Below are 26,677 nucleotides of genomic sequence, written 5' to 3'. Positions count from 1 at the left end.
GAGGTGTATCCATATAAATGGCCCACCCTGTACTATATAACAATCCAGAAGCTTCAGTTTGTTTTAACAACATTTGTTCAGACTACTTTAGTCTAGAACATGGTACCAGATAAGGATGCCCCTTGTCACCACTGCTATTTGTAATCACCATTGAGCCACTGGCAGTTCACTGTTGAAATGCTTACCAGATAAAGGGGATTATCAGAGAAGGACTAGAACAGAAAATTTCTCTATATGCAGATGATATGGTACTGTATATATCAGACCCACAAAATACTGTGCCTGCAGTCTTAACAGCACTTACAGAATTTCATAAGATATCTGGTCTCAGAATTAATTTAAATAAAAGTGTATTCCAGGGAAATTTCCAGTGAATTCTGAAGCATACAATATTAGATTGGACACCTTCCCTTTTATCATTGCAGATCAGTTTAAATACCTAGGGGTAAATATTACAAGTAAACATAAAGCTCTTTATCAACAAAATTTTGCCGTCTGTATGAAAAAAAATAAGCAAGACTTGCATAGATGGTCAACCCTTCATCTCACTCTAGCTGGAAGAGTTAATGTTGTTAAGATGAATATACTTCCTAAGCTTCTATTTTTATATCAAAATATTCCTATATACATCAATAAATCATTTTTAAGCAATCAGATTCAACCATAACCTAATTTATTTGGAACTCAAAACATCCACATATCCAAAGAGTGACCCTACAAAGACCTAAGTCTGAAGGTGGCATGGATCTACCTAACTTTTAGTTTTACTACTGGGCAGCAAACATACAAGCTATTAAAACCTGAACATGGACACAAATGGATGAACATACACAGGCTTGGCCCACAATAGAAATAAAATCCTGCAGTACTTCTTTATATTTCCTGCTTTGTGTCCTAATAAATGCAAATTAGTGCTTCACTCACTCAGAATTTGGAACCAATGTAGGAAGCATTTTAAGATGGAGAATCTTTTATCTGTGGAACCTCTGCATGAGAACCAACTTATTCAACCCTCACAAACAAATGCAGTTTTTAATACCTGGAAAACATTTGGGATTAAATCACTTAGAGATCTTTATATAGACAACATCTTTGCATCCTATGAACAATTACATTCCAAATGTAACTTTCCAGCAACACATTTCTTTCACTATCTTCAAATTAGAAACTTTGTTAAACAGCACCTGCCTGATTTTCCTCATCTCGCACCCTCCTCTATGCTGGAAAAAATATTGCTCAACTAACAGGGCTCAGACAGCATTTCTGCAATTTATAAAATTATTTTACAGTCCCTCCCTTTCAAAAATCCAAGAGGACAATGGAAAAAGATCTATCACTTATCATATCAGAAAAGGAGTGGAAGGTAGCAATGCAGAGAATCCACTCGAGCTCTATATGCGCAAAGCATACAATTAGTCAACTCAAAATTATATATCGAGCACATCTGTCTTGTTTAAAACTGTACAACAACAACAACAACATTTATTTCTATAGCACATTTTCATACAAACAGTAGCTCAAAGTGCTTTACATATTAAAGAATAGAAAAATGAAAGACACAATTATAAAACAAAATAAATCAACATTAATTAACATCGAATAAGAGTAGGGTTCAATGGCCAGGGGGGACAGAAAAAAGAAAAAAACTCCAGACGGAGGGATTCCAGACCATGACATTTATGACCAGACTAACATAAATGAAACAGTCCTCTTTGGATTTAGGGTTCTCACGGAAGGGCTTGATGATGATGATGGTCAAAATGTACAAAATGTTTCCAGGGCAAGATCCAACCTGCGAATGCTACAGTCAAGTCCCGGCCTCACCTGGTCACATGTTTTGGGTCGGCACCAAATTAACATCCTTCTGGACAAAAAACTTGTAAGTGCCTTTCAGACAGCCTTGGTGTCACAATCCCTCCTAATTCACTAATAGCTGTGTTTGGTGGGCTCACAGAGGGGTTTAAAGTGGAGAAGGACAAACTGTGATTGCTTTCACTACACTATTGGCACGCAGAGTTATTTTGCTAAACTGGAAGAATCCTAACTCTCCTCTTTTAGGTCAGTGGGTAACTGATGTTGTATATTATTTGAAATTAGAAAAAAATAAAATTCTCAGTTAGAGAATCTGTGCAGAACTTTTTCAAAACCAGGCAGGATCTAATCAATAATATTTTAGAATAAACTCTTAAAGCACTAGAGGAAGTAATTCTCTTCCCATTTCTTTTTTCTTCTACATGTATCTGTATCCGCCTATTAAACTAATCAATTTATGTATTTTTACAAGCTTTAAGTTTTACTCCATTTGCCATGCTCTCTTTCTCGGGGGTGGGGGTTGATTTGTTTTCTATCCTATTTTTTGTAAAAATTGATCTATTTGTATGGAACGATTACAATAAAATCAATAAAATTTAAAAAATAAAGAAATATCTTAAAGTATCTGAAATGGTACTGATAGGAATTTAATATATAAAGTTTAAAATGAAAAAGTTAGTTGTTAGTTGTGGTATATTTAAAGCAAAGACATTTTCCGCAACTAATTTGATAAGAAACGTTTAGGTACAACACACAGCTGAACACATCGACTTTCAACAATGCAGTGAAAGCAGTAAAAACAACTAAGGAAACAAATGTGTCTTAGCTGTCAATAATGGCACTGTTTGAAAAGAACCAGACGTATGATCAGGACAGGATGAAAAAATCAGAGTATCCCTCAAAAATAATTGCAATTTATCATTTTAGATACACCACCGTTTTCTATAGTAGAAATTTAAGTGTTTCGTGATTCTTCATTTGGATGCACGATATACTCTGCCAAGCAGATGATCCTTTTCAGACTTAGAATTACCAAGATGAACACTTTCATGACATCTCATACACAGTGACATGCAAATGTGTGGGGACCCCCCTGATGAAAATAACTGATACTATGAATAGTTAAATCAATATCAAATTAATTTATCTCCAAAAGCCATAAAGTTAGAGAAAACACTCTTTTCTGCATTTTAAACAAGATTTGTGTCTTACTTTTGATTTACAGAGTGAAAAAAGGAAGGAGTACCCCAGAAATGTTTGTGAACCCCAAGTGATCGGAGGTCTCAGATATCTTTTTTCCCCAAGACGTCAGACCCAAAATAGCTCCTTAGGGCTTTGGCTTGTTTACAGTCATCATTAGGAATGTCCAGGTGATGCAAAATTCAAAGATGTATAAATTCTCAGACTCCTCAAACCTTGTCCCAGCCATCAGCAGCCATGGGCTCCTCTAAAGCAGCTGTCTACAACTCTTAAGAATAAAATAATTTATAGTCGCAAAGCAGGAAAAGACTATAGAAGATGTCAGAGTTTTCAAGTAGCCACCTCCTCAGTTGGTAACATTATTAAGAGATGGCAGTTAGCAGCAATGGTGGAAATCAGGTTGAGGTCAGGAAGACCAAGATAACTTTCCAAAACAACTGCTCATAGCATTGCTAGAATGGCAAATCTAAACCCCTGTGTCTTAAAGCTTCCTGGTGGTCTTTTGTAGTCAGACTCTGGAGTGGTGATGCAGCAACACCAGCAGAAATATGACCTCCAAGATAGAGCCATCAAAAGAAACATTTCCTCACCACAAAATTCAAAGGCTGCAACAGGCCCAAGCTTAATGTTTTGTCATGGCTCTCTCAGTTCCTTGATATGAACATTAATGACAATCTGTGGTGTGAGAGACTGCCTGGGCCCATTCCCAGCAGGGAGGCCTTCAGCATAGATAGACAGGGGGAAAGAACTTATTCTGGATACTGTCTCCCCCATACCAATAGAGGGCAGCCCCCTTGGCTTGCAACGGGGCCACAGGTTTGGAGCATGGAAGCTCAACCTTGTTGAGGCCCATTGCCACCCCCAGGAGGTACCTGGATGTTAACTGGGCCCTGTTTAGCAGCACTTCAGCCACACCAGGAGGTGCTGCAGGAAGAAGGTCACTGGATGCCTGGGGCCTCATGTATAAATGATGTGTACGCACAAAAATGTTGCATAGTCCTGATTCCACGCTCACACCGTGATGTATAAAAACTAAACTTAGCGTAAAGCCTCGCACATTTTCATGCCAGCTACTTCCTTGGCTTCCGCAAGTTCTCTGCTTGGTTTTGCAAACTGGCGGCACCCTGCGTCAATATAGTGCTTTTGTTCCAGTGTGGTTTCCCTTTCTTTTTTAGATTCACATCCCTGACGCGGCTTTATCAAATACACTGAAATAAACCACATATTGTTAATTAATTTAAGGCATCTGATAATAATTAACCTGTAACAACATAATGGTTCACGGAATGGCCAAACTATTGCAAATACCATAGTAGCCTTAGAGTTGTTAATCCCAAGTGATCATCCCACTGCATACGAGTGTGGAATCACAGCTCTACAGCAGCTGATCAGAACGAGAATTATTGAAATACAGCATCAAGCACATACTGCCTCAGCCATGCTGTCTATTTGAACTACTCTCATACGACAAACGCTTCAGAGCCTTTCCTGTAGGGACATTGCTGTTCAAAAACAGTTTCATCCCAAGAGCTCAAAACTCACTCAATCAGATCAAGTCCTCCTTGTAGAACTGTTTGTGCTTATAAGTACAATCACCTCACTGTAAACTTGCAATACAATTATAATATTGCACAACCTGAGCCACTTTATAAAACATGTATATACATATGATGACAATATCATTTTTAAGATGAAATGCAGCAAAATATGTTTATTACATTATACAGCTATGAAGAGGATGAAGAATGGAAAAGGCGTTGGTCCAGATGACATAGCTGTGGAAGCATGGAAGTATTTAGGAGAGATGGTAGTGGAGTTTTTAACCAGATTGTTAAATGGAATCTTAGAAAATGAGAGGATGCCTGATGAGTGGAGAAGAAGTGTACTGGTGCTGATATTTAAGATTAAGGGGGATGTGCAGGTCTGTAGTAACTGAAGGGGTATAAAATTGATGAGCCACAGCGTGAAGTTATGGGAAAGAGCAGTGGAAGCTAGGCTAAGAAGTGAGGTGATGATTAGTAAGCAGCAGTATGGTTTCATGCCAAGAAAGAGCACCACAGATGCTATGTTTGCTCTGAGGGCATTGATGGAGAAGTTTAGAGAAGGCCAGAAGGAGCTGCATTGTGTCTTTGTAGAGCTGAACAAAGCATATATGACAGGGTGCCTCGAGAGGAGCTGTAGCATTGTATGAGGAAGTCAGGAGTGGCAGAGAAGTGTGTAACAGTTGTACAGGATATGTACGAGTGAAGTGTGACAGTGGTGAGGTCTGCGGTAGGATTGACAGATGCATTCAAAGTGGCGGTGGGATTACATCAGGGATTCTTATTTGCAATGGTGATGGACTGGTTGACAGATGAGATTAGACAGGAGTCCCCGTGGACTATGATGTTTGCTGATGACATTGTAATCTGTAGCGATAGTAGGGAGCAGGTTGAGGAGATCCTGGAGAGGTGGAGATATGCTCTAGAGAGGAGAGGAATGAAGGTCAGTAGGAACAACACAGAATACATGTGTGTAAATGAGAGGGAGGTCAGTGGAACAGTGAAGATGCAGGGAGTAGAGTTGGGAAAGGTGGAGGAGTTTAAAAAATTGGGATGAACAGTACAGAGTAATGGGGATTGTGGAAGAGAGGTGAAAAAGAGAGTGCAGGCAGGGTGGAATGGGTGGGTAGAGAAGATTGTCAGGAGTAATTTGAGACAAATGTGTATCAGCAAGAGTGAAAGGGAAGGTCTACATGACGGTAGTGAGACCAGCTATGTAATATGGGATGGAGATGGTGGCACTGACCAGAAAGCAGGAGACAGAGCTGGAGGTAGCAGAGTTGAAGATGCTAAGATTTACATTGTGACAAGGATGGACAGGACTAGAAATGAGGATATTAAAGGGTCAGCTCAAGTTGGACTGTTGGGAGACAAATTCAGAGAGGCGAGATTGCGCTGGTTTGGACATGTGCAGAGGAAAAATGTTGAGTATATTGGGAGAAGGATGTTAAGGATAGAGCTGCCAGGCAAGAGGTAAAGAGGAAGGCCTAAAAGAAGGTTTATGGATGTGGTGAGAGAGGACATGCAGATAATGGGTGTAATAGAGCAAGATACAGTGGACAGAAAGATATGGAAGAAGATGATCCGCTGTGGCAACCCCTAAAGGGAGCAGCCGAAAGAAGAACACGACATTATACAGATAAAATTTTAACATGGTGGCGCAGTGGGTAGCGCTGCTGCCTCGCAGTTATGAGACCCGGGTTCGCTTCCCGGGTCTGCCCTGCATGGAGTTTGCATGTTCTTCCCATGTCTGCATGGATTTTCTCCGGTTACTTTGGTTTCCTCCCACAGTCCAAAGACATGCAGGTTCAGTGCATTGGCGATTCTAAATTGTCCCTAGTGTGTGTGTGTGTGTGTGCCCTACAGAGAGCTGGAATATCATGAATGTAATGGATTCCGTATCCTGTCGGAGGAAGAGAAAGCCCGTTTGAGAACCACGTAGTAATTCACACACATAGAACACAGTCTTGAATTGAAAGTGCCCACATACAATATAAAGCATTTAACGTGCTATTTTAGTTACGTTGGGATTTGAGAAACTAGCACATTAAACGATTTTAAGATGAAGTTTATGATGTTGTACTTTAATGAGAAAATAACCTACGTGATTAAAGTGGAAATTTTGCGATTAAAGTTAACATTTCAAGCTATTTTTCTCCACTGTGTTCCTATTTTTTCTTCTTTTCTCTGTACCCTAATGAGCTTTCATAGGACACTCAGATGGTGGGCTACGACCCGCCTTTTCACAGCAACTTTAATATCTGACAACTTCTTTTTAATTTCGGGCACTTTGCGACTTTTTGAACTTGAACTTTCGAATTTCTCTGCCACTCTTTGTCACTCGATCAACTTTCTTTTGTTATTTATACCACTATTTAAACCAACAAATAGTAAGTTTTTCTTTGCCTCCACTTGGTATTCGCTGAAATTCTTTTATTTTCCCCAGTGCTTCTGCCATCGTCTTTTCACAGATCAGTAAGCTTAAGGGCTATTTATATTGATTTGCATATTGAAAGAGGCGTAATTCTGGGAGGAGTTTGGGGAGTGGTGGCAGGTGTGTGCACGTGCGTTACTTTTCACGCTGACCGGGATTTATGGAGCAGAAGAATGTGGAAGTTGGCATACGCACAGGTTTATGCATCTGGATTTTTTTGAGCGTACGCACATTTCTGCTTTTGTCCGTATGGCATGTTTAGTGTGAATTCTACGCACGCCGTTATGCATGAGGCCCCTGGAGTCAATCTGCTCTGTTTTTTGTCTGCCACCTCCTTTTAGACCCACCCAGCCAGTCATGAGCACAAATCTCCACACAACATCACTGGGAGGACCACCGAGGCAGACTAGTCATGCCAATCTGAGGAGTGGTAAAACTGCACAGGCAACACAAAATGTTATCTCACTGCTCCACTGCTTGTTAAGGAAATTAACAAGGGCAAAAGGATTTAATTAAATTTATATACAGCAACTTCAGAAAGAAAAAAAATGTTATATACAACAAAATTGCGATTGATCGATGGATTGATAGATCGATAGATAGATACTTTACTAATCCCAAGGGGAAATTCACATAATCCAGCAGTAGTATAGTGATACAAAAAACAATATTAAATAATAATAAAAATGCATGTAAAAGCAGACAATAACTTCGAGTAACGTTAGCATTTACTCCCCCGGGTGGAATTGAAGAGTCGCATAGTGTGGAGGAGGAACAACCTCCTCAGTCTGTTAGTGGAGCAAGACAGTGACAAACGTCCGTCACTGAAGCTACTCCTCTGCCTGGAGATGACACTGTTCAGTGGATGCAGTGGATTCTGCATGATTGACAGGAGTTTGCTTAATGCCCGTCGCTCTGCCACAGATGTTAAACTGTCCAATTTTACTCCTACAATAGAGCCTGCCTTCTTAACAAGTCTGTCCAGGCGTGAGGCGTCCTTAATCTTTATGCTGCCTCCCCAGCACACCACCGCGTAGAAGAGGGCACTCACCACATGTCTGGTAGAACATCTGCAGCATCTTATTGCAGTTGTTGAAGGACACCAACCTTCTAAGAAAGTATAGTTGGCTCTGACCTCTCTTGCACAGATATTCAGTATTGGCAGTCCAGTCCAATTTATAATCCAGCTGCACTCCCAGGTATTTATAGGTCTGTACCCTCTGCACACAGTCTCCTCTGATGATAACGGGGTCCATGAGGGCCCTGGGCCTCCTAAAATCCACCACAAGCGTCTTGGTCTTGCTGGTGTTAAGGTGTAAGTGGTTTGAGTCGCACCATTTAACAAAGTCTTTGATGAGCGTCCTGTACTCCACCTCCTGCCCACTCCTAATGCAGCCCACAGTAGCAGTGTCATCAGCGAACTTTTGCACGTGGCAGGACTCCGAGTCGTATTGGAAGTCTGATGTATATAGACTGAACAGGATCAGAGAAAGTACAGTCCACTGCGGCGCTCCTGTGTTGCTGACCACAATGTCAGAACTGCAGTTCCCAAGATGCACATATTGAGGTCTGTCTGTAAGATAGTCCACGATCCATGCCACCAGGTGTGAGTCTACTCCCATCTCAGTCAGCTTGTCTCTAAGGAGCAGAGGTTGGATGGTGTTGAAGGCACTAGAAGTCCAAAAACATAATTCTTACAGCACCACTGCCTCTGTCCAAGTGGGAGATGGATCGGTGTAGCATCCCACCTTCTCTTGGTATGCGAACTGCAGAGGGTCGAGGGCATGACGGACCTGTGGCCTCAGGTGGTGAAGCAGTAGCCGCTCCATGGTCTTCATCACATGAGACGTCAGAGCAACAGGCCGGAAGTCATTCAGCTCCCTAGGACGTGATACCTTTGGGACTGGGGTGATACAAGATGTTTTCCAAAGCCTTGGGACTCTCCAATGTTCCAGGCTCAGGTTGAAGATGTGCTGTAGAATTCTCAAATTCTTCAAAAAGAAACTTACAATTAGACAAACAATTCTAAATACATATATAACAATAAAATGTGTGGCACCCATGCCCGGGTGAAATGTCCAATGAACAAAGGCAACAAGATGCACAAAGTAAGACAGATGTGAGGCCTAGCATATTCAGTGAACAGAGAGCCCAAAATACACGATGTGATCAAAACACAAGGACTTAACATTTCACCATCGTGCACAATTTACTAAATGAACATTTCACCGTGCTAGTATTTTAAAATAAGAGACTAGAAGAAGTTAGAAGAGACTGAAGTTAATTAATAGCATTTTTTTCTACAAAACTACAAAAATCACAAATAAGCACAATTTAAATAATCAAAATACTGGTTACCAATGTCACAATTACGCTTTATTGCTCTGGTCAGCAGCACAAATCTCCAGACATCATACTAGGATCACAGAAGCACACAGACCACCTGCCACACCAGACCTAGGAGGGGGAGCTGCACGGGCCACACATCAAGTGTTTATGTCACATCACTAGATACTCTATGACTGTGCAGGTCAAAGTGGGCTTCGCCATTTTAATAGGATTTTTAGTGACACTCAAGACCTGTTAAGACGGAAGATTTAATAAGGAGGCAGAAAGTCAGCTGCACCCTCTCACCCTGTAATCCTGAATGAATGGCTGAAGCGCAGATCATACCAGTTATCAGCTCAGTACTTCACCTAAACACAAAGGTGTAAATCAAAGTTGAGGCTGCAACTTTTCAGTGTCCTTCAAACAAATCAACACCCAAATTGACTTTCATCTTAGGCTTGTAACCGAGAACTGAACCTGCCTGTTTGTGATGGAAAAAATAATGAGCCTATAAGCAAGCCCTGGATCTGCAACTAGAAGGGGCTTTAATTCAATCACCAGGAGCTACACCCTCCTTTAAATGTAGCTGCATTCACCTCTTCTGTCTGTTTTGGTGGATGAAGACTGAGGATATGCTCTCTTTGGGGAGCCAAAAATCTGACAGTGCATTCTCTGTGTGGGTTGAAAGCTAACAATTTGCACCCTTTTTTGTGTGAGAAGCCGTCCACACTGTGCAGAGAAAATGGTTCACAAACTTTCTTTGACCTGGAAGCTCCTCTCCATAGAGCCTTGGACAGGGATGCCCTGAACTGACTCTAAGAGCCACTCTTCCCAACCTCTGTTGTAGTCCCTCAGCAGTCTGGCAAGACTTAAAAAGAGCCATTATTACAAGACGGGAAGTGCAGAGGGAATAGTAAAGTGCCTAATAATGAGATGAGAAAGACAGAATCACAGCGCACAATAAACAAAGGAACAGATAGCATAGACAAAGAGTGAACTCTGAAGAGGGAAAAGGACCATTTGAACATGGAACAACAGCAGCAACAACTCCACAAGACATCAGAAATCATCTTTAAGGCCCTGGTATGATAAAACTGCTTATCTGAGCCAAGATAAATTTGAACCCTAAACAGAAAGTAAAGAAGCAATCTCTGTGATATGCTTGTAAGTCTCATCTGTCTGCGTCCTTTCTTCACTGTCAACAAATAATCAGTTATCAAATTTAAATAATCCTTGTGTTTATCAACACATTGTATTATTCCGTTTCTTAAATTAAGAGTACATGAGTTGCCTTGATGTACTTTGAGTCTAATGGCCAGAGACCCCCTTCTCATACTGAGGAGTAAGGTAAACAAAGAGAGAGAGCCTTGCAAAGTTACTTTCCTTTGTGTAAATAGAAAATGGAAATTTTTACAAACAAATTTCTGAGAACTGGCAAGTCCTCCCAATCTGCTAATCTGATCCACCTAATTTCTTTAATACAACATCAACTTGAGTTTTGGAGGTCCCTAAAGTCCTCCTCTCCACACTACCTGATAATTCCACATGTCTGTGGTTCTCTGTGTGAAGAAACTCTCTGATGTTTATGTAAAATGTTCCCTTAACTTTCCAACTGTGTCCTCCTGTTCTTGTTGAACTCTTTTTAAATTTTCAGTGAAGTAGAGCTCGACTGCTTTAATTACCTTCGTGATTTTAAATACTTCAGTCATGCCTCCTCTTAATCTCCATTTGCTTAAACTGAAAAGTTTGAATTCTTAAACTTTTCTACTAACTGTGGTATAGCAGGTCCACAGCTCATGTCAAAAGGCTACTTTTTAAAATAAATAATCTCCGAACTCGCAGCTTAGCGAGGGGGCATGGTTTGTGTTGCCGGAGCGGTTCCCTCGTGATTTGTGACGCAGATGGTCTTCACTTAAGAGCACAAGTGAAGAGGCATCTGCATCCGTAATTGATGCCAGGAGCTGCCAATTTCCACGTCCCCGTGATAAATAGAAACATGAGGTGACTAGAAAGGGAAGAAAAAAAAATGGATGGAGGTTGAGAGAGAGCGAAGGCAGGAAGTAGGGAGGAGAAAGCCGGTGCATGAATGAGTGAAGGTGCTCGTAGTAGAGAACACCTGCATCTGAGTAGTGAGCCTGGGTAGCTGAGTAGTTGCCAGCACCCCGGAAGCAGGCGGTAGTGGTCTCTCCCGCTGAGCATTATTGAGGAGCGGGAGGGACCGGAAGGAGGATGTCTCGCCGCATAAGACCGGGAAGGCAGTGGGAGTCGGGACTTGGGATGTGAAAGCCCAAGCGTGATCGCCCTGGTCGCTGGGGAGCCCAAGTCACAGTCCGGTGAAGCCCACTGGAGCCAGGGATCAGCAAGGTGAACAGACCAACAGGAGAAGGGAGAAAGAAGGTTAGCTGCAAGTAGGGTGGCTCCCCTGGTACATAGCCTGGACGGGAGAAGCAGGGGAGTCACCAGTAGAAAGGCATTGTTTTAACCTCGTTTTTAAGAATTTATTTATTGTTTTTAACCTCCACAATTCACAGCAATTATTGGATAATTTATTTGAAGATTTTTGAGAAATGCTGCACTTATTTACTTGAACACTGTTTTGATTGTGATTGTTGTTTTAATAAAGCACTTTGTACTTTTTGCACCATCCCCTTGCGCTCAGCCAAGTCTTAAGCTATCGCATGGGAAATTGTAGGGGTCTTTGCATGTGTAGGCAGCCCTAAAGAAGCCCTTACAGACCAAGAGATGCCTTTCATGTCAGAAAACATTTAGGGAAATGGACAAGTTACTTAAAATAAAGCATTTAAAGTCTGAGGTGTATCATCCACAAACCGATGGTCGAGTAGAGAGATTTAATCAGACTCAAATAAATGCTCCGCATGGTGGTCAGCAGGGACAATGTTCTCTCCTTTTGAATTGTTATAAGGACCACAACCTTGGGTAATATTGGATATTTTAAAAGAAGGATATAACAATATATTAGAATATATTACACAGTTACACAATAGATTTGAGAAAATTCGACCGATATTAAAAAGCCACTGTCACAAAGATGAGTCACAGACATCATAAAGGTTTGGGACAGCCACCCGTATATTGTTTCCCGGCTGCAAAATTGAGGTCAATTGAAAAGAGATGTTCTCAGGTTTGAGTCCAAAATAGTTCAGATATTATGGAGGTAAGATGGCAGCTTTAAAGGCCGGTAAGTGAAATGACGTCATCACACCCGGAAGTGACATTGTTGGGACCGAAAGTGATGTCATTATTGGTGCCAGAACCCTGCAGGATATTCCATGCAGAGAGATTGAGAGAGACAGTGCATCCTGCTGCCCCTTGGTCTGGTGTGGTATTTCTATCATTTAGGCCATTCAGCTGTCTCCCAATCACACATGTGTGACAATATATTTATATAGCAGTGGCCCCAACAGTGGCCCTTATAGGACAACACTCTTACAACCACCCAGTTCTGATAGGGTTGCTCGCACCATAACCCTCTGCTTCCTGTGTTTAGCCAATTCTGCACCCATCTGCACATCACACCCTCAACTTTCACTTTTATTAGTTTAGTGGCACCTTATCAGATACTTTGTGAAAGTCCAGATAAATAATATTAAAAGGGTCCACTCTGATCATATCCTTTGGTTGGTTCCTCATAGATTTCTAGCATGTTAGTAAAACGCAACCTCTATCATCTGAATCCATGGTGACTGTTTTGTAAAACTCCTGTTCTTGCCCTGTGTCACTCAATCTTTTCCTTAATAATTCCTTTAATTTATTTTCCTGTGATGCAAGTTAAGCTTACTGACTTTTTGATACTTCAATTTTCCCAATCCCCCTTTCTATATAATGTGATTACATTTTCCAGTTCATAAAAATTGTCCCAGTGTGTAGTGACTACTAAAAAATATCCATTAAAGGATTATATACTGCTCAAAAGAATTAAAGGAACACTTTTTAATCAGAGTATAACATAAAGTCAATTAAACTTATGGGATATTAATATGGTCAGTTAAGTAGCAGAGGGGTTGTTAATCAGTTTCAGCTGCTGTGGTGTTCATGAAATTAACAACAGATGCACTAGAGGGGCAACAATGAGATGACCCCCAAAACAGGAATGGTTTAACAGGTGGAGGCCACTGACATTTTTCCCTCCTCATCTTTTCTTCACTAGTTTTGCATTTGGCTACAGTCAGTGTCACTACTGGTAGCATGAGGCGATACCTGGACCCTACAGAGGTTGCACAGGTAGTCCAACTTCTCCAGGATGGCACATCAATACGTGTCATTGCCAGAAGGTTTGCTGTGTCTCCCTGCACAGTCTCAAGGGCATGGAGGAGATTCTAGGAGACAAGCAGTTACTCTAGGAGAGCTGGAGAGGGCCATAGAAGGTCCATAACCCATCAGCAGGACCAGTATCTGCTCCTTTGGGCAAGGAGGAACAGGATGAGCACTGCCAGAGCCCTACAAAATGACCTCCAGCAGGCCACTGGTGTGAATGTCTCTGACCAAACAATCAGAAACAGACTTCATGAGGGTTACCTGAGGGCCCAAATGTCTACTGTGCCCTGTACTCACTGCACAGCACCGGGGAGCTCAATTGGCATTTGCCATAGAATACCAGAATTGGCAGGTCTACCACTGGTGTCCTGTGCTTTTCACAGATGAGAGCAGGTTCACCCTGAGTATATGTGAAAGACGTGAAAGGGTCAGGAGAAGCCGTGGAGAATATTATGCTGCCTGTAACATCGTTTAGCATGACTGGTTTGGTGGTGGGTCAGTGATGATCTTGGAGGCATATCCATGGAGCGACTCACAGACCTCTACAGGCTAGACAACGGCATCTTGACTGCCATTAGGTACCAGGATGAAATCCTTGGACCCATTGTCAGACCCTACGCTGGTGCAGTAGGTCCTGGTTTCCTCCTAATGCACGACAATGCCCGGCCTCATGTGGCAAGAGTATGCAGGCAGTACCTGGAGGATGAAGGAATTGAAACAATTGAATGGCCTTCACGATCCCCTGACTTAAACCCAATAGAACATCTGTGGGACATTATGTTTCGTTCCATTAGGCGCCGCCAGGTTGCTCCTCAGACTATACAACAGCTCAGGGATGCCCTCATACAGATCTGGGAGGAAATGCCACAAGACACCATCCGTCGTCTCATTAGGAGCATGCATACAAGGTCATGGGGGCCACACAAGATACTGAAAAGCATTTTGAGTAGCAGAAATTAAGTTTTTGAAAAAATGGACTAGCCTGCCACATCTTCATTTCACTCTGATTTTAGGGTGTCTACACAATTGAGCCCTCTGTAGGCAGAAAACTTTTATTTCCATTAAAAGACTTGGCATCCTTTTGTTCCTAAGACATTGCCCTGTCGTTATTTGTATAGATATCCAACTTCATACTGAGATCTGATGTAACTAATGTGTTTCTTTAAAGTGTTCCTTTAATTTTTGTGAGCAGTGTATATATATATATATATATATTCACTAAACTCTGTAAGCATTTGAGGATAAATAGCATCTGTTCTTGGAGATTTGTTTGATTTCAACCAATTCAATCTCAGCAGCACTTCTCTCTCTCTACAATTTCCAAATCCCTCAGTACCTCCTTAGTAGTCCCTGTTACAACTGAGCGGTTATCCACTTTTTCAGACATGAAATCTTCAGAAATTTAGAGCATTTTATATTTCACTATCTGTGTATTGTAATTCCCTTTTATTGTTCATGCAGCACTTCACTTCCTCCTTGACTGTTATTTTACTCCTACAATACAGAAAGAATTCAGTAGTGAATTACTGTGAATCCATCCTGCATCACATGTAAAATGTTGAACTTCTTTCTGCCAAACAAATCACAGTTACTCTTGCCTGTTTATTGCTATGACACTGACTTGCCGGCAACTTCAACCCAAAGGTTAGAGTGTTTAGGAGCAAAAGTCATATTTAATGCACACTCACACAGAAGGAGCAAAGACTAGCACAGAACACACAGACTTTGTCACTTTATGATTTAAGAATGATGTCAGCATGTCAGTCTAAGTTGTTTCTCCAATCCACCGCTTCAATGTGTAATCCAAAGGTTTGATGTTTCATCCAAATACTTCAAGGATGTCACAAGAACCTTAGAAGAACTGAAGAGATGTGTGTTGTGATGTAGGATTTTGCATATAACTTGATAAATGTTTTGTATGTCTTTATTTATAATTTAGGCAAACCAAGTGGTGAGAGGTATTCATGTTTGCCTTCCCCCATCCCCCTTTTTACGACTGTCTCTTTGTAATTTTATGACAGGATTTGGGGGGATGTGTCTTAAACCAGTTTGATCTCCCACACTAAGCCAGTTTAGCTTAACATATGGTCTTGGGGGGTTGAGGTGTTAAATGTACTATTTCTCCCATTGGTCTGAGATATGGCTGTTTGGAATTGGCTTGTCTCAGAGGCCTTCAAGTACCATGATGTCCTATTGGTTCTAGGAATTGGAGAGAACATCTATAAATGTACTTGCTCAACCACATTCGCTCTCTCTCTGACTGACTCACATATGATGAAGAAGCATCTCTCTGACTGACCCACATATGATGATGAAGACAACACATTGAAGAGCACAGCTCAGCAGCCATATTGAACAGACATGTGGCTGAAAGCTGAGCACCAACGATGCCTTAACAAGTCTGTGTGCCACCTGAATTACACATCACCATTTTATCAGGTTGTATGGTTGCCAATATTCAAATGTACTTTGCATTTTGTTATTATTTATGAATATTATCAGTAATACAATATTTTATGTGTAACTTAACTCCTGCTTGTCTTTTTACTACATCTAATTGCCTGAGGTTATAGATATAGAAGGGAAGGTGGGGATAAGTTATATACAGTGGTAAGTCTGTGAGATTAGGTATTCTAAGGCTACATATTAATAATACAATAGGGGACAGTAGAGCAATATATATATTACTCTACCAAGATAAAACAATGTGTAAAGCTGGCAAATGTGATAAAAGAATTCTGGAAGACCTGGGTGTCTGTCAATGCATAGAAAGTCATACTGTCTACAAAAATGGAGGAAACTCACTAATGGAATGGGCAACCCACAAAGATCACAGCATGAAAGCAGAGGTGAATAGGAACCTAGACAGGCAGAGCAAAGGGCCTGCAGAAAGCTACAGGACTTGAGAAAGTCTCTGTCCATGTGTTCTTACGGAGAAAAGCGTTAAGAATGTAGTTTACAGAAGGGCAACACCAAGGAAATCAATGCAATCTAGCAAAACGATCATTGCACATCTTAAAACTTGCAAAAGATCATCATGATGTTCCAGAACAGACAATGATCTATGAATGAATGAGACAAAAGTTGAAGTCTTTGGTCAAAACATGCAACACCAAGTTTGGAGGTAATACAAAAGCACACATCGAAACTAAATTATCAAGGTGAATGGAGCAACATGGTTTGGCCTGCATGTTTCTTCATGGCCTGGAACACTTGACATGATCAATGGTCACTGAATTGAAATTATCATCAAGAAATCTGACAGAAAAATATTAGGATAATAGAGGCCTAACAAAAGTTAAGTGATGTTACAGGACAATGAGCCCGAACACAGGAAGAAATCTAAAACAGAAAGGGTTAACATACGGTAACTGGTGTTCTGGAATGGCCATAAGAGACACGAGATGTTGTGGCCTAACATAAAGAGAACTGATCAAAAAAGGGCTCTCAGGGTTGAAGGACTTGAAAAGATTTGGAATGAAGGAATGGGATAAAATTCATTGCTAATCAGTAGCTACAAAAAGTTTTGTTTAGGTCATTACTGTTAAAGAAGGGCCAACCAGTCTGTAAAGATGGGAGGGTCAGGTAGTGGACTGTGAATGTTTAAAAGATGTGTTCAGGACTGACAAGAAGCCGTCCGATTGTTTGTGTTATTACAGTAGTTTAGGACAACTGAGGCTATCTATAATTGGAGCTTAGCTGAAGATCGAACTACATTGTTAAGAGGAATTAATATGGATACCCAGGAAATTCCAGAGGGATCGATACCTTTGTCTTGCTCTTAGACATTTGTATAGCACTCTTTATCCAGGATAGGCTGAGGACTTTTGCATAAAGTCCCTATAATGGAAGAATAGCAAATTGCTAAACCTTACATTACAATTGATGAAATCTCACATTAAATTCAAACACACAATTAAATAAAGTATTTTCACTCCATTTCCAAATTTCTCATAAAAATCACAAGACCCAACATAAACCCCAACCCTAAATCTTACATATTTTTATTTTACACTTACTTTCTCCAGACTTCTGTGAAGGTGGTCGCTTATTTTTCTGAGCTCTAACAGATGTAGATTCCTCAGCCCTCTTTGGTCCAGACTCTAAGAATTCAGACTCTGGAGATGAACAGTGTTTGCTATGAGAAGAGTCTAACCTGGTGACCACTCCATTTTGACACCCATCATGAAGGTTGTCTTCTTCTACACTGTCCATATTTGTATGGTTATGTGTCTCGATACTGACAGACATCTCTTCAGGTTCTTCTTTAATGCCCACTGGCTGCAGTTCACTGTCCTCCTCCTTGATGCTCAGACTTTCCTGTTTAAGGTAGATGGACTCCCACTGACAGTCCTTCTCCTTAATATTCACAGTTTTCTCCATGATGTTTGCGTCCACATCCATTGAGATGTTCCAGTAAACAGCAGCTTTTCCTTTTTCTCTGCGAAAAGAACAGGAATCAACTTCATTTAAACTTCATCACTTATGTCTAAAGACACTTGAATATCATTTTAGAACAGGCTCTATGTTATGGTTAATGTAAAGTTAGACAGTTTGTAGCACGCTGACAGTAACTCAATGCTCTTCATTTCAGATTACCAGAATCTTGGGAATGGAGTAAAGGTCCAACAGACTCTGAAACAAGAAGACCATCTTACAGAGTTCTGGGTCAGCAGTATTCACTAATTCAATTAAACAAAGTGCTGCTGGGGTGCCAGAATTGTCTTATCGGTTTATGTTATGGCTGGGCGTTATGACCAAAATTTTATATCACAGTATTTTTCAAGTTTTTTTTTTTTTCCCCCATGCATAAGTTAGCCACATTTTCCACTGCGATTCCTGTAGTAGACTGGCCAAGAATAACCTATTCCACGGTCATGAGCATTGTACAAAAAAACATTTTACTGTGCACAAAAGTATTAATACAGGTTTGCATGGCCCCATAGAGTGATATTTTTCAAGAAAAAGGGCACTAATGAAGAGAAGGAATCACATTGCATGGCAGTTGCAGTCAAAATATATTTTAATTGAACAAATTTTGCAAACAACTTAAACTAAAATTTTGACAACATATTGTCAACCATCCAAAGAGGCATTTAGACTTAGTAAAATATCCAGAGGTGCTTGTCAAACGTTGTATTGCACTGAGCATGTCTTAGAAAAGGAATAAAGAGAAAATATGGTTTGTAAACCAACTACACTTTCTGTTAATGTTAACAATCTCTGTCCACTGACACGTTAAAGTGACTTTTTAAACAACTTTACCATCATTAAACTGCATAATATTTAAACTAATAAATAATAATAAAATAAATAATAGTGCAACTTCCAGTAATAATACTATTACTTCAAAACTCGATTGCATGACCGCGGGGAGCTGATGAGGTGATTGGGGCGAGTTGCACCAGATCGTTCTCAATTGCTTCATCAGCTTACTGCGGCTTTTCAATAAGGTGCTGTGCCCATGGAGACGTATATTTATGGACCGGCAGGACAGGGGGAAGCAAAAAAGAAAAGAGAGAACACAAGGAGGTTAAAGAAGGGAAAAGGAATTCATGGGAGACGATACAGAAGGAAGGAGAAGACAGCACGAGCTGCAAAATTCACAACTGGTATGCCAGTTTGAAAAGGTAAGTTTAAGGGCAGTTTTAAAATGTGTTATTCAATCGAGCTGACAAATATTAGAGGAAGAGAATTCCCGAGTTGAGGAGCACTATGAGAGACGCTCGAGCGGCCACAGCACAGAGTCTGAAGTGTGGTACAGAAAGTCGAGCTGCAGATGAGGAACTGAGTGAGCGAGAGGAGTGTAAGTCTGTAGGAGATCAGTGAGGTGGTGAAGAGCTTTAAATGTTCAGAGCGGTATTTAGTATTGTATTCAGTAATGAACAGGGAGCCAGTGAAGTTGAGAGAGAAGAGGTGTAATATGTTCAGTGGATTTAGAACAGCAGGTTATTATCCCGGCAGAAGAATTTTGAATAAGTTGTATCCAATGGATACGTTCTTTTGGGATGCCAGATAGAATAGCATTACAGTAATCTATACGTGAGGTGACTCGGGCATTAATCAATACTTCAGTACTGTGTTGCGCAAGAACTGGATGAAGTCTAGAAATGTTACAGAGAGATGGAAGAAGGCATTCCGAGAAATGTTACTTATATGGGAGGAATTATTGATTATTAGTAATAATAATAATAATAATAATAATAATAAATAATAATAATAATCACTATTTAATAATTGCCATTAATAGTTCCTTTAATTCCTTTAATTCACTAACACAACTAATTAAAGACAACATCGGAGAAACTTCATTTGATTTAAATGAAAGGTATAACTGGGTGTCATCTGCATACGAGTGAAAATTAACATTATGTTTCCTAATGAGAGGTCCCAGTGGAAGCATGTAAAGTGAAAACAGTAAAGGTCCCAGTACTGAGCCCTGCGGGACACCATATTGAACTTCTGTGTATAATGATGGAGTACTGTCTGCACATTTCTGTACATACTGGAATCGATTTGATAAATAAGAACTGAACCAAGCAAGCACAGGGCCTGTAAGCCCAACATCGTTTTCTAGCCTGTGCAGTAAAATAGAATGGTCAATGGTGTCAAATGCTGCACTTAAGTCCAACAACATAATTACAGTGGAATTTCCTTCATCAGAGTATATCAGAATGTCATTTACAACCCGTGTTAGTGCCGTTTCTGTACTATGACCAGTGCGAAAGCCAGGCTGGAATTTCTCTAATAAATTGTAACGCGTAAGGTGTGACTGAAGCTGACTGGCGACTACTTTCTCTAGTATTTTAGAGAGAAATGGTAAATTTGAAATAGGCCTATAGTTATTTAGTATGTGTGGGTCTAGGTCTGACTTTTTAAGTAAAGGTTTAATGACTGACACTTTTAGTGCATCAGGTACGGTGCCATGCAGTAATGAACTATTGATAACAGTTAGAATAGGCGCTGCAAGAACATCCATTGCACTTATTACTAGTTTTGTTGGCACTGGATCTAGGGAACAAGTAGTGGGCTTCATTTTGGTAATTAAAGTTAAGACTTCCTGGTGAGTTACAGGATTAAAATTACTAAAGTGCTGAATGCAATGTGCGACAGGGTCTGCTAAGCTAGTATTTGGTTTGTACTGTGATGCTGAGATCTTATATTTTTAATTTTCGCATTGAAGAAGTTCATAAAGTCTGTACTGCTAATATCTGGTGGTATTTTGCACAGTTGATCTGAATTGCCATTTGTTAATTTAGCCACTGCTCTAAAAAGTACCCTAGGATTTTTATTATTGCTATCTATTAATGTAGAATAGTATTCTGAGCGAGCTTTAAAGAGGGCTTTTTTATATTTATTTACACTCTCTGTCCATGCAATTTGAAAGACATGTAGCTTTGTTGTTCTCCATCTGCGCTCCAGTTTTCGACTGTCACTTCAAAGAGGGAAAGCAGAAGGCCCTGATGGCTAACCTGCAGAATTTTATAAGAAATTCTCCACTCAGGTAGCTCCCCTCCTATTAGCATCATTTACAGAAGCTAGAGACAGTCAAACTTTCCCTCAAACCTTTCGTCAAGCATTAATCATCGTGTTTCCTAAACAAAATAAGGACTTATTACAATGTGCATCATACAGACCAATTTCACTTCTGAATAATGATGTTGAGATACTCTCAAAAATCATAGCTAAAAGGATGGAGAAAGTGATGCTTTCGCTAATATCACAAGATCAAACTGGATTTATCAAGGGACGACATTTATCTTCCAATCTTCGACGCCTGTTTAATGTAATAAACTCAACAACAATGTCAAACACCCCAGAAATATTATTATCATTGGATGGAGAAAAAGAATTTGACATGACTGAATTGAAATACCGGTTCACTACATAAGAAAAATTTGGGTTTGGCCTGAACATTTGTGCATGGATCAAACTACTGTATACCAATCCAGATGCTTCAGTTTGTATTAACAACATTTGTTCAGACTACTTTAAACTAGAACGTGGTACAAGACAAGCATGCCCCTTGTCACCATTGCTATTTGCAATCGCCATTGAACCACTAGCGGTTCACTGTCAAAATGCTGATCAGATAAATGGGATTATCAGAGTAGGACTGGAACAGAAAATGTCTCTATATGCAGATGATATGGTACTGTATACATAAGACCCACACAATTCTGTGCCTGCAGTCTTAACAGCACTCACAGAATTTCAAAAGATCTCTGGTCTCACAATTAATCTGAATAAAAGTGTACTATTTCCAGTGAATTCTCAACCATATAATATTAAAATTGACAATCTACCTTTTATCATTGCAGAACTGTTTAAAAACCTAGGGATAAACATCACAAGTAAACATAAAGCTCTTTATCAAGAAAATGTTGCCGTCTGTATTGAAAAAATTAAGCAAGACTTGCATAGATGGTCAACCCTTCAGCTCACTCTAGCTAGAAGAATTAACATTGTTAAGATGAATATTCTTCCAAAGCTTCTTTTTTTATTTCAAAACATTCCAATATATATCAATAAATCATTTTTAAAGCAATTAAATTCAACAATAACCTAATTTATTTCGAACTCAAAACATCCACGTATCCAAAGATCGACCCTACAAAGACCTAAGGTAGAAGGTGACATGGCTCTACCTAACTTTCAGCTTTATTACTGGGCAGCAAACATACAAGCAATAAAAACCTGGACACAAATAGATGAACATACACATGCCTGAGGTCTCATGTATAACGCCGTGCATAGAACTCACACTATACCATGGCGTAAGCACAAAAGTGGGAATGTGTGTACGCACAGTAAAATCCAGATGAAGAAATCTGTGCGTACGCAAACTTCTGTAGTTTTTCCGCTACATAAATCTTGAGCAGCGTGAAAAGTAATGTATGTGCATGCGCCTGCTGTCCTGCCCCATCTCCTCCCAGAATTATGCCTCTTTCAATATGTAAATCAATATTAATAGCCCTTAAGCTGAGCGTTCTGTGAAAAGACAATGGCAAAACCATGAAGAAAAAATAGAACAATTTCAGTGCATACCAAGTGGAGGCAAGGAAAAACTTACCATTTGTTGGTTTAAAGGAAGCTAATCGAGTGACATTGCGTGTCGAAGAAACTCAAAATCTCAAGTTCACAAAGTCGCACAGTGCCCAAAATAAAAAGAGTCACATATCAAAGTAACCTTGAAAAGGAGAGTCGTAGCCCACCGTCTGACTGTCATATGAAAGCTTATTAGGGTATAGAGAAAAAAAAAGGCACACAGTGGGGAAAAAGCAGGAAATGTCAACTTTAATCTCGAAATGTCCACTTTAATCACATAGTTTATTTGGTCATTAAAGTATAACATCATAAATTTAATTTTAAAATCTTTTAATTTACTAGTTTCTCAAATCCCATCGTAACTAAAGTAGTATGTTAAATGCTTGTTTTGTTTTTGATGTTCTATGTGCTCTGTGTGTGTGAATCACTATGTACTTTTTAAACCGGCTTTCTCTACCTCCAACAGGGCACAGAATCCATTACATTCATGACATTACAGCACTCTGAATAATTAAAATACTGAGATGTATAAGTGATATCATTTTCATGATGACAGGAGTTAAAGCATATTATTAAACACGGGAACATAATTTATTGTAGCAGTACTGTCTCTTTCAAACGTACTAACCTCCAATTCCTGTCCTTCCTTTTCTTTCTCCAAATACCCAATTGCCACACAATCAGCTCTGTAATAGACGTTAAGCCATCTGTAAGCTTATAACGTCAATTCTTCAGAACTTTTAAGGAACACTGAAATATCTTCGTAGTACATGTTTAATTATTCTGTCCTTCACACCAGTCCCAGTGAAGCATACAGTGTGAGGCATGCAGGAACAATCTGTGAACGGAGCACCAGATCCTTGCTAGCGTAGCGACACCGTGTCCTTTAATTATTAACAATATAGATTATTTAAATAAAGTTAAAGTTTTATCTGTATAATATAATAAACATATACCTGCTGCATTTCATCTTAAAAATGATATCAGCATCATATGTAAATACACGCTTTATAAAGTGGCTCCAGTTGTGCAATATTATAACTGTATCGCAAGTGTACAGTGAGGTAATTGTAGTTATAAGTCTACACAGTTCTACAAGGAGCAGTTGATGAACTGATTGAGTATGTTTAGAGTTCTTGGGTTGAAACTGTTTCTGAACCGCGAGGTCCGTACAGTAAAGGTTTTGAAGCGTTTGCAGTGTGAGAAGCAGTTCAATAGACAGCATGTGCTTGATGCTGTATACCGATAATTCTATTTCCGATCAGCTGCTCCGAGTGGTGCAGTGAGAGTAATATGGAAAAAGATGATCCACTGTGGCAACCCCTAACGGGAACAGCTAAAGGAAGAAGAAGAAAGTGCTGTGAGAGTAACAATGCTAAATCAGCTATGGTATTTAGAATAGTTTGACCATTCTGTGGACCAATATATTGTTACAGCTTAATTAAAATCAGATGCAATAAACTAATAAGCAATATGCGGTTAATTTCAGTGTATTTATAAAGCCGCATCAGGAAAAGAAAGGATAACCACACAAGAACAGTAGCATTGCTTTAACGCTGGATGCCGCCAGTCTGCAAAACTAAGCGGAGAACTTGCGTACGACAAGGTAGGAGGTACCGTGGAAATGTGCATGGCTTTACGCCAAGTTTAGGTTTTATACATCGCGATTTGAATGTGGAAACATTCTTACACAACATTTCTGTGCGTATGTGCCGTTTACACATGAGGCCCCTGGTCCGCATTAGAAGTAAAATCCTGCAGTACTTCTTTATATTCCCTGCTTTGTGTCCCAATAAATGCAAGTTATCGGCAATATAGTAACAACCCAATTGTGGTTCACTCACTCAGAATATAGAACCAATGTAGAAAGCATTTTAAGATGGAGAAGCTTTTATCTGTTGCATCTCTGCATGAGAACCACCTATTTCGACCCTCGCAAACATATACAGTTTTTAATATTTGGAAAAGATTTGGGATTAAACTTCTTAGAGACCTTTATATAGACAACATTTTTGCATCCTATGAAAAATGACACTCCAAATTTAACTTTCCAGCTATACATTTCTTTCACTGTCTTCAAATTAGGAACTTTGTTAAACAGAACCTGCCTCATCTTACACTCTCATCCATGCTGGAAAAAATATTGCTCAATTTCAAGGACATAGACAACATCTCTGCAATATATAAAATGATTTTACAGTCCCTTCCTTTCAAATATCCAAGAGGACAATGGGAACAAGATCTCTTAATCAATATATCAGAAAAGGAGTGGAAAGTAGCAATGCAGAGAATTCATTTTAACTCCATATGCGCAAAGCATACAATTAGTCAAATCAAAATTATATATTGAGCACATCAGTCTTACCTAAAACTCTCCAAAATGTTTCTAGAGCAAGATCCAAGTCCCAGCCTCAGTGGGTCACATGTTTTGGGCCTGCACCAAATTTACATCATTCTGGATCAAAATTTGTAATTACTTTTCAGACAGCCTTGGTGTCACAATCCCTCGTAACCCAACCCAACCCGTAACAGCTGTGTTTGGGGTTCTTCCAGATGGGTTTAAAGTGGAGAAGGACAAACAAACTGCAATTGCATTCACTATACTTCTTCCAGTTTAGCAAAATAAGTCTGCGTGCCACAATCCTAACTCTCCTCTTTTAAGTCAGTGGGAAACCGATGTTTTATACTATTTGAAATTGGAAAAAATCAGATATTCAGTTAGAGGATCTGTGTAGACTTTTTTCTAAACCTGGCAGGTTCTAATCAGTAATATTTTAGAATAAGCTCTTAAAGCACAGAGGGAGCAATTATCTCCACATTTCTTTTTCTTCTCCATTGGTCTACTAAACTCTTCAATTCAGGTATGTTTACAAGCCTTAAGTTTTACCCCGTCGGCCATGCTCGCTCTCTCTCTCTCTCTCTCTCTCTCTCTCGAGGTGGGAGGTCGACTTGTTTTTCAATCTCAATCCTATGTTTTGTAAAAATTGATCGATCTGTATGAAATGGTTACAATAAAATTATTTTTAAAAGATATATTCTTTTATTTTACATTGTATATTATGCATATTTCGAGTTTCACGGTAAAATGTATTAATAAAGTTTGTATCCGAGTAGTTGAAGACACTGGTGTCCTTATAAATGAGGGCTGGCCTCGGTAGGACAGGCTGGTTTAAGAAATACAGGTGAGATAAAATCCAAACGACAGTAGACACGATCAGATGTCTGGCCATGGGAGGCGCCGCTATTAACTCCACAGTGGTACAACTTTACTTTTGTAAACTCTCCTTTCTAAATATCGAAGTAAGGATTAACTTCAAACGTAATCTGAATTCAGAAAGTACTTTAATTCCTGTTACTGTGGTTTGTAAACAAAATTAAATACATACACTAAGTCACAACGTTACATACAAATACACCTTTTAAAAATACTCTGCACCTGTAAGTTTAACAAACATTTGAACCTCTTTAAATCAAATTATCTATAATAGACTTACCTTTCCGCAAAGACGCACAGCATTAATCGCTCAAGTAATAGAAGCAAAGGAACGAATGACGCACGAAGCCTGAACTCTCACCCGGAAATATGCAATTGTATCCGGCTGCAGGTCGCAGACTCGGCCTTCCACACCACGCCCCCAGTAATCGCGTCAATCTTCTGTCACATCGCTTTCGTTGAAAAACTAGTAACGTCGATTTACCCTGTAACCCTAAAAGACTATACGTGTACCACGCGCACATTTTTTCCAGGTGCGCGTCATACACGAGGAAATGTTCTTCTGCTAGGGCTCGCTCCCTCTCTCACTCTCTTTCTCTCTCACTCTCTCTCTCTAAACGCTTCCTATACAATCACAACGCACGTCGTACACGGGGCAAAACGATTTGCGCGATTTTCTTTGTAAAAATTAGGGTGCGCGTCTTACACGAGGGCGCGTGGTACACGAATAAATATGTGATATGACTTCCTCCAATCACCAGGCAAGAATCCGAGTTTTTCTTAATGGTATTACTGTCGTATTTACTTTTAGAAACAAAAACATTT

At 39.9% G+C, this 26,677-nt stretch overlaps 1 protein-coding gene across 1 annotated transcript in view; it reads right to left on the bottom strand.

The window, feature by feature from the left end:
• The window catches only part of LOC120534752 (zinc finger protein 287-like), a 31,409-nt gene extending 5,227 nt beyond the window's left edge, over positions 1–26,182 (bottom strand). The window contains exons 1-2 of the mRNA XM_039762333.1: positions 26,133–26,182; positions 17,610–18,031 (exon numbers count right to left, since the gene is read on the bottom strand). Of these exons, the coding sequence (XP_039618267.1) occupies positions 17,610–18,031; positions 26,133–26,155 (445 nt within the window). The 5' untranslated portion in view covers positions 26,156–26,182. The remainder of the gene's footprint in view (positions 1–17,609; positions 18,032–26,132) is intronic.
• Between the last annotated feature and the right edge of the window lie 495 nt (positions 26,183–26,677).

Source organism: Polypterus senegalus, chromosome 8 (genome assembly GCF_016835505.1).
Source record: "Polypterus senegalus isolate Bchr_013 chromosome 8, ASM1683550v1, whole genome shotgun sequence".
NCBI lineage: Eukaryota > Metazoa > Chordata > Cladistia > Polypteriformes > Polypteridae > Polypterus > Polypterus senegalus.
Note: the sequence above shows the minus strand (reverse complement) of the source record. Positions and strands in the feature narration are given on the sequence as shown.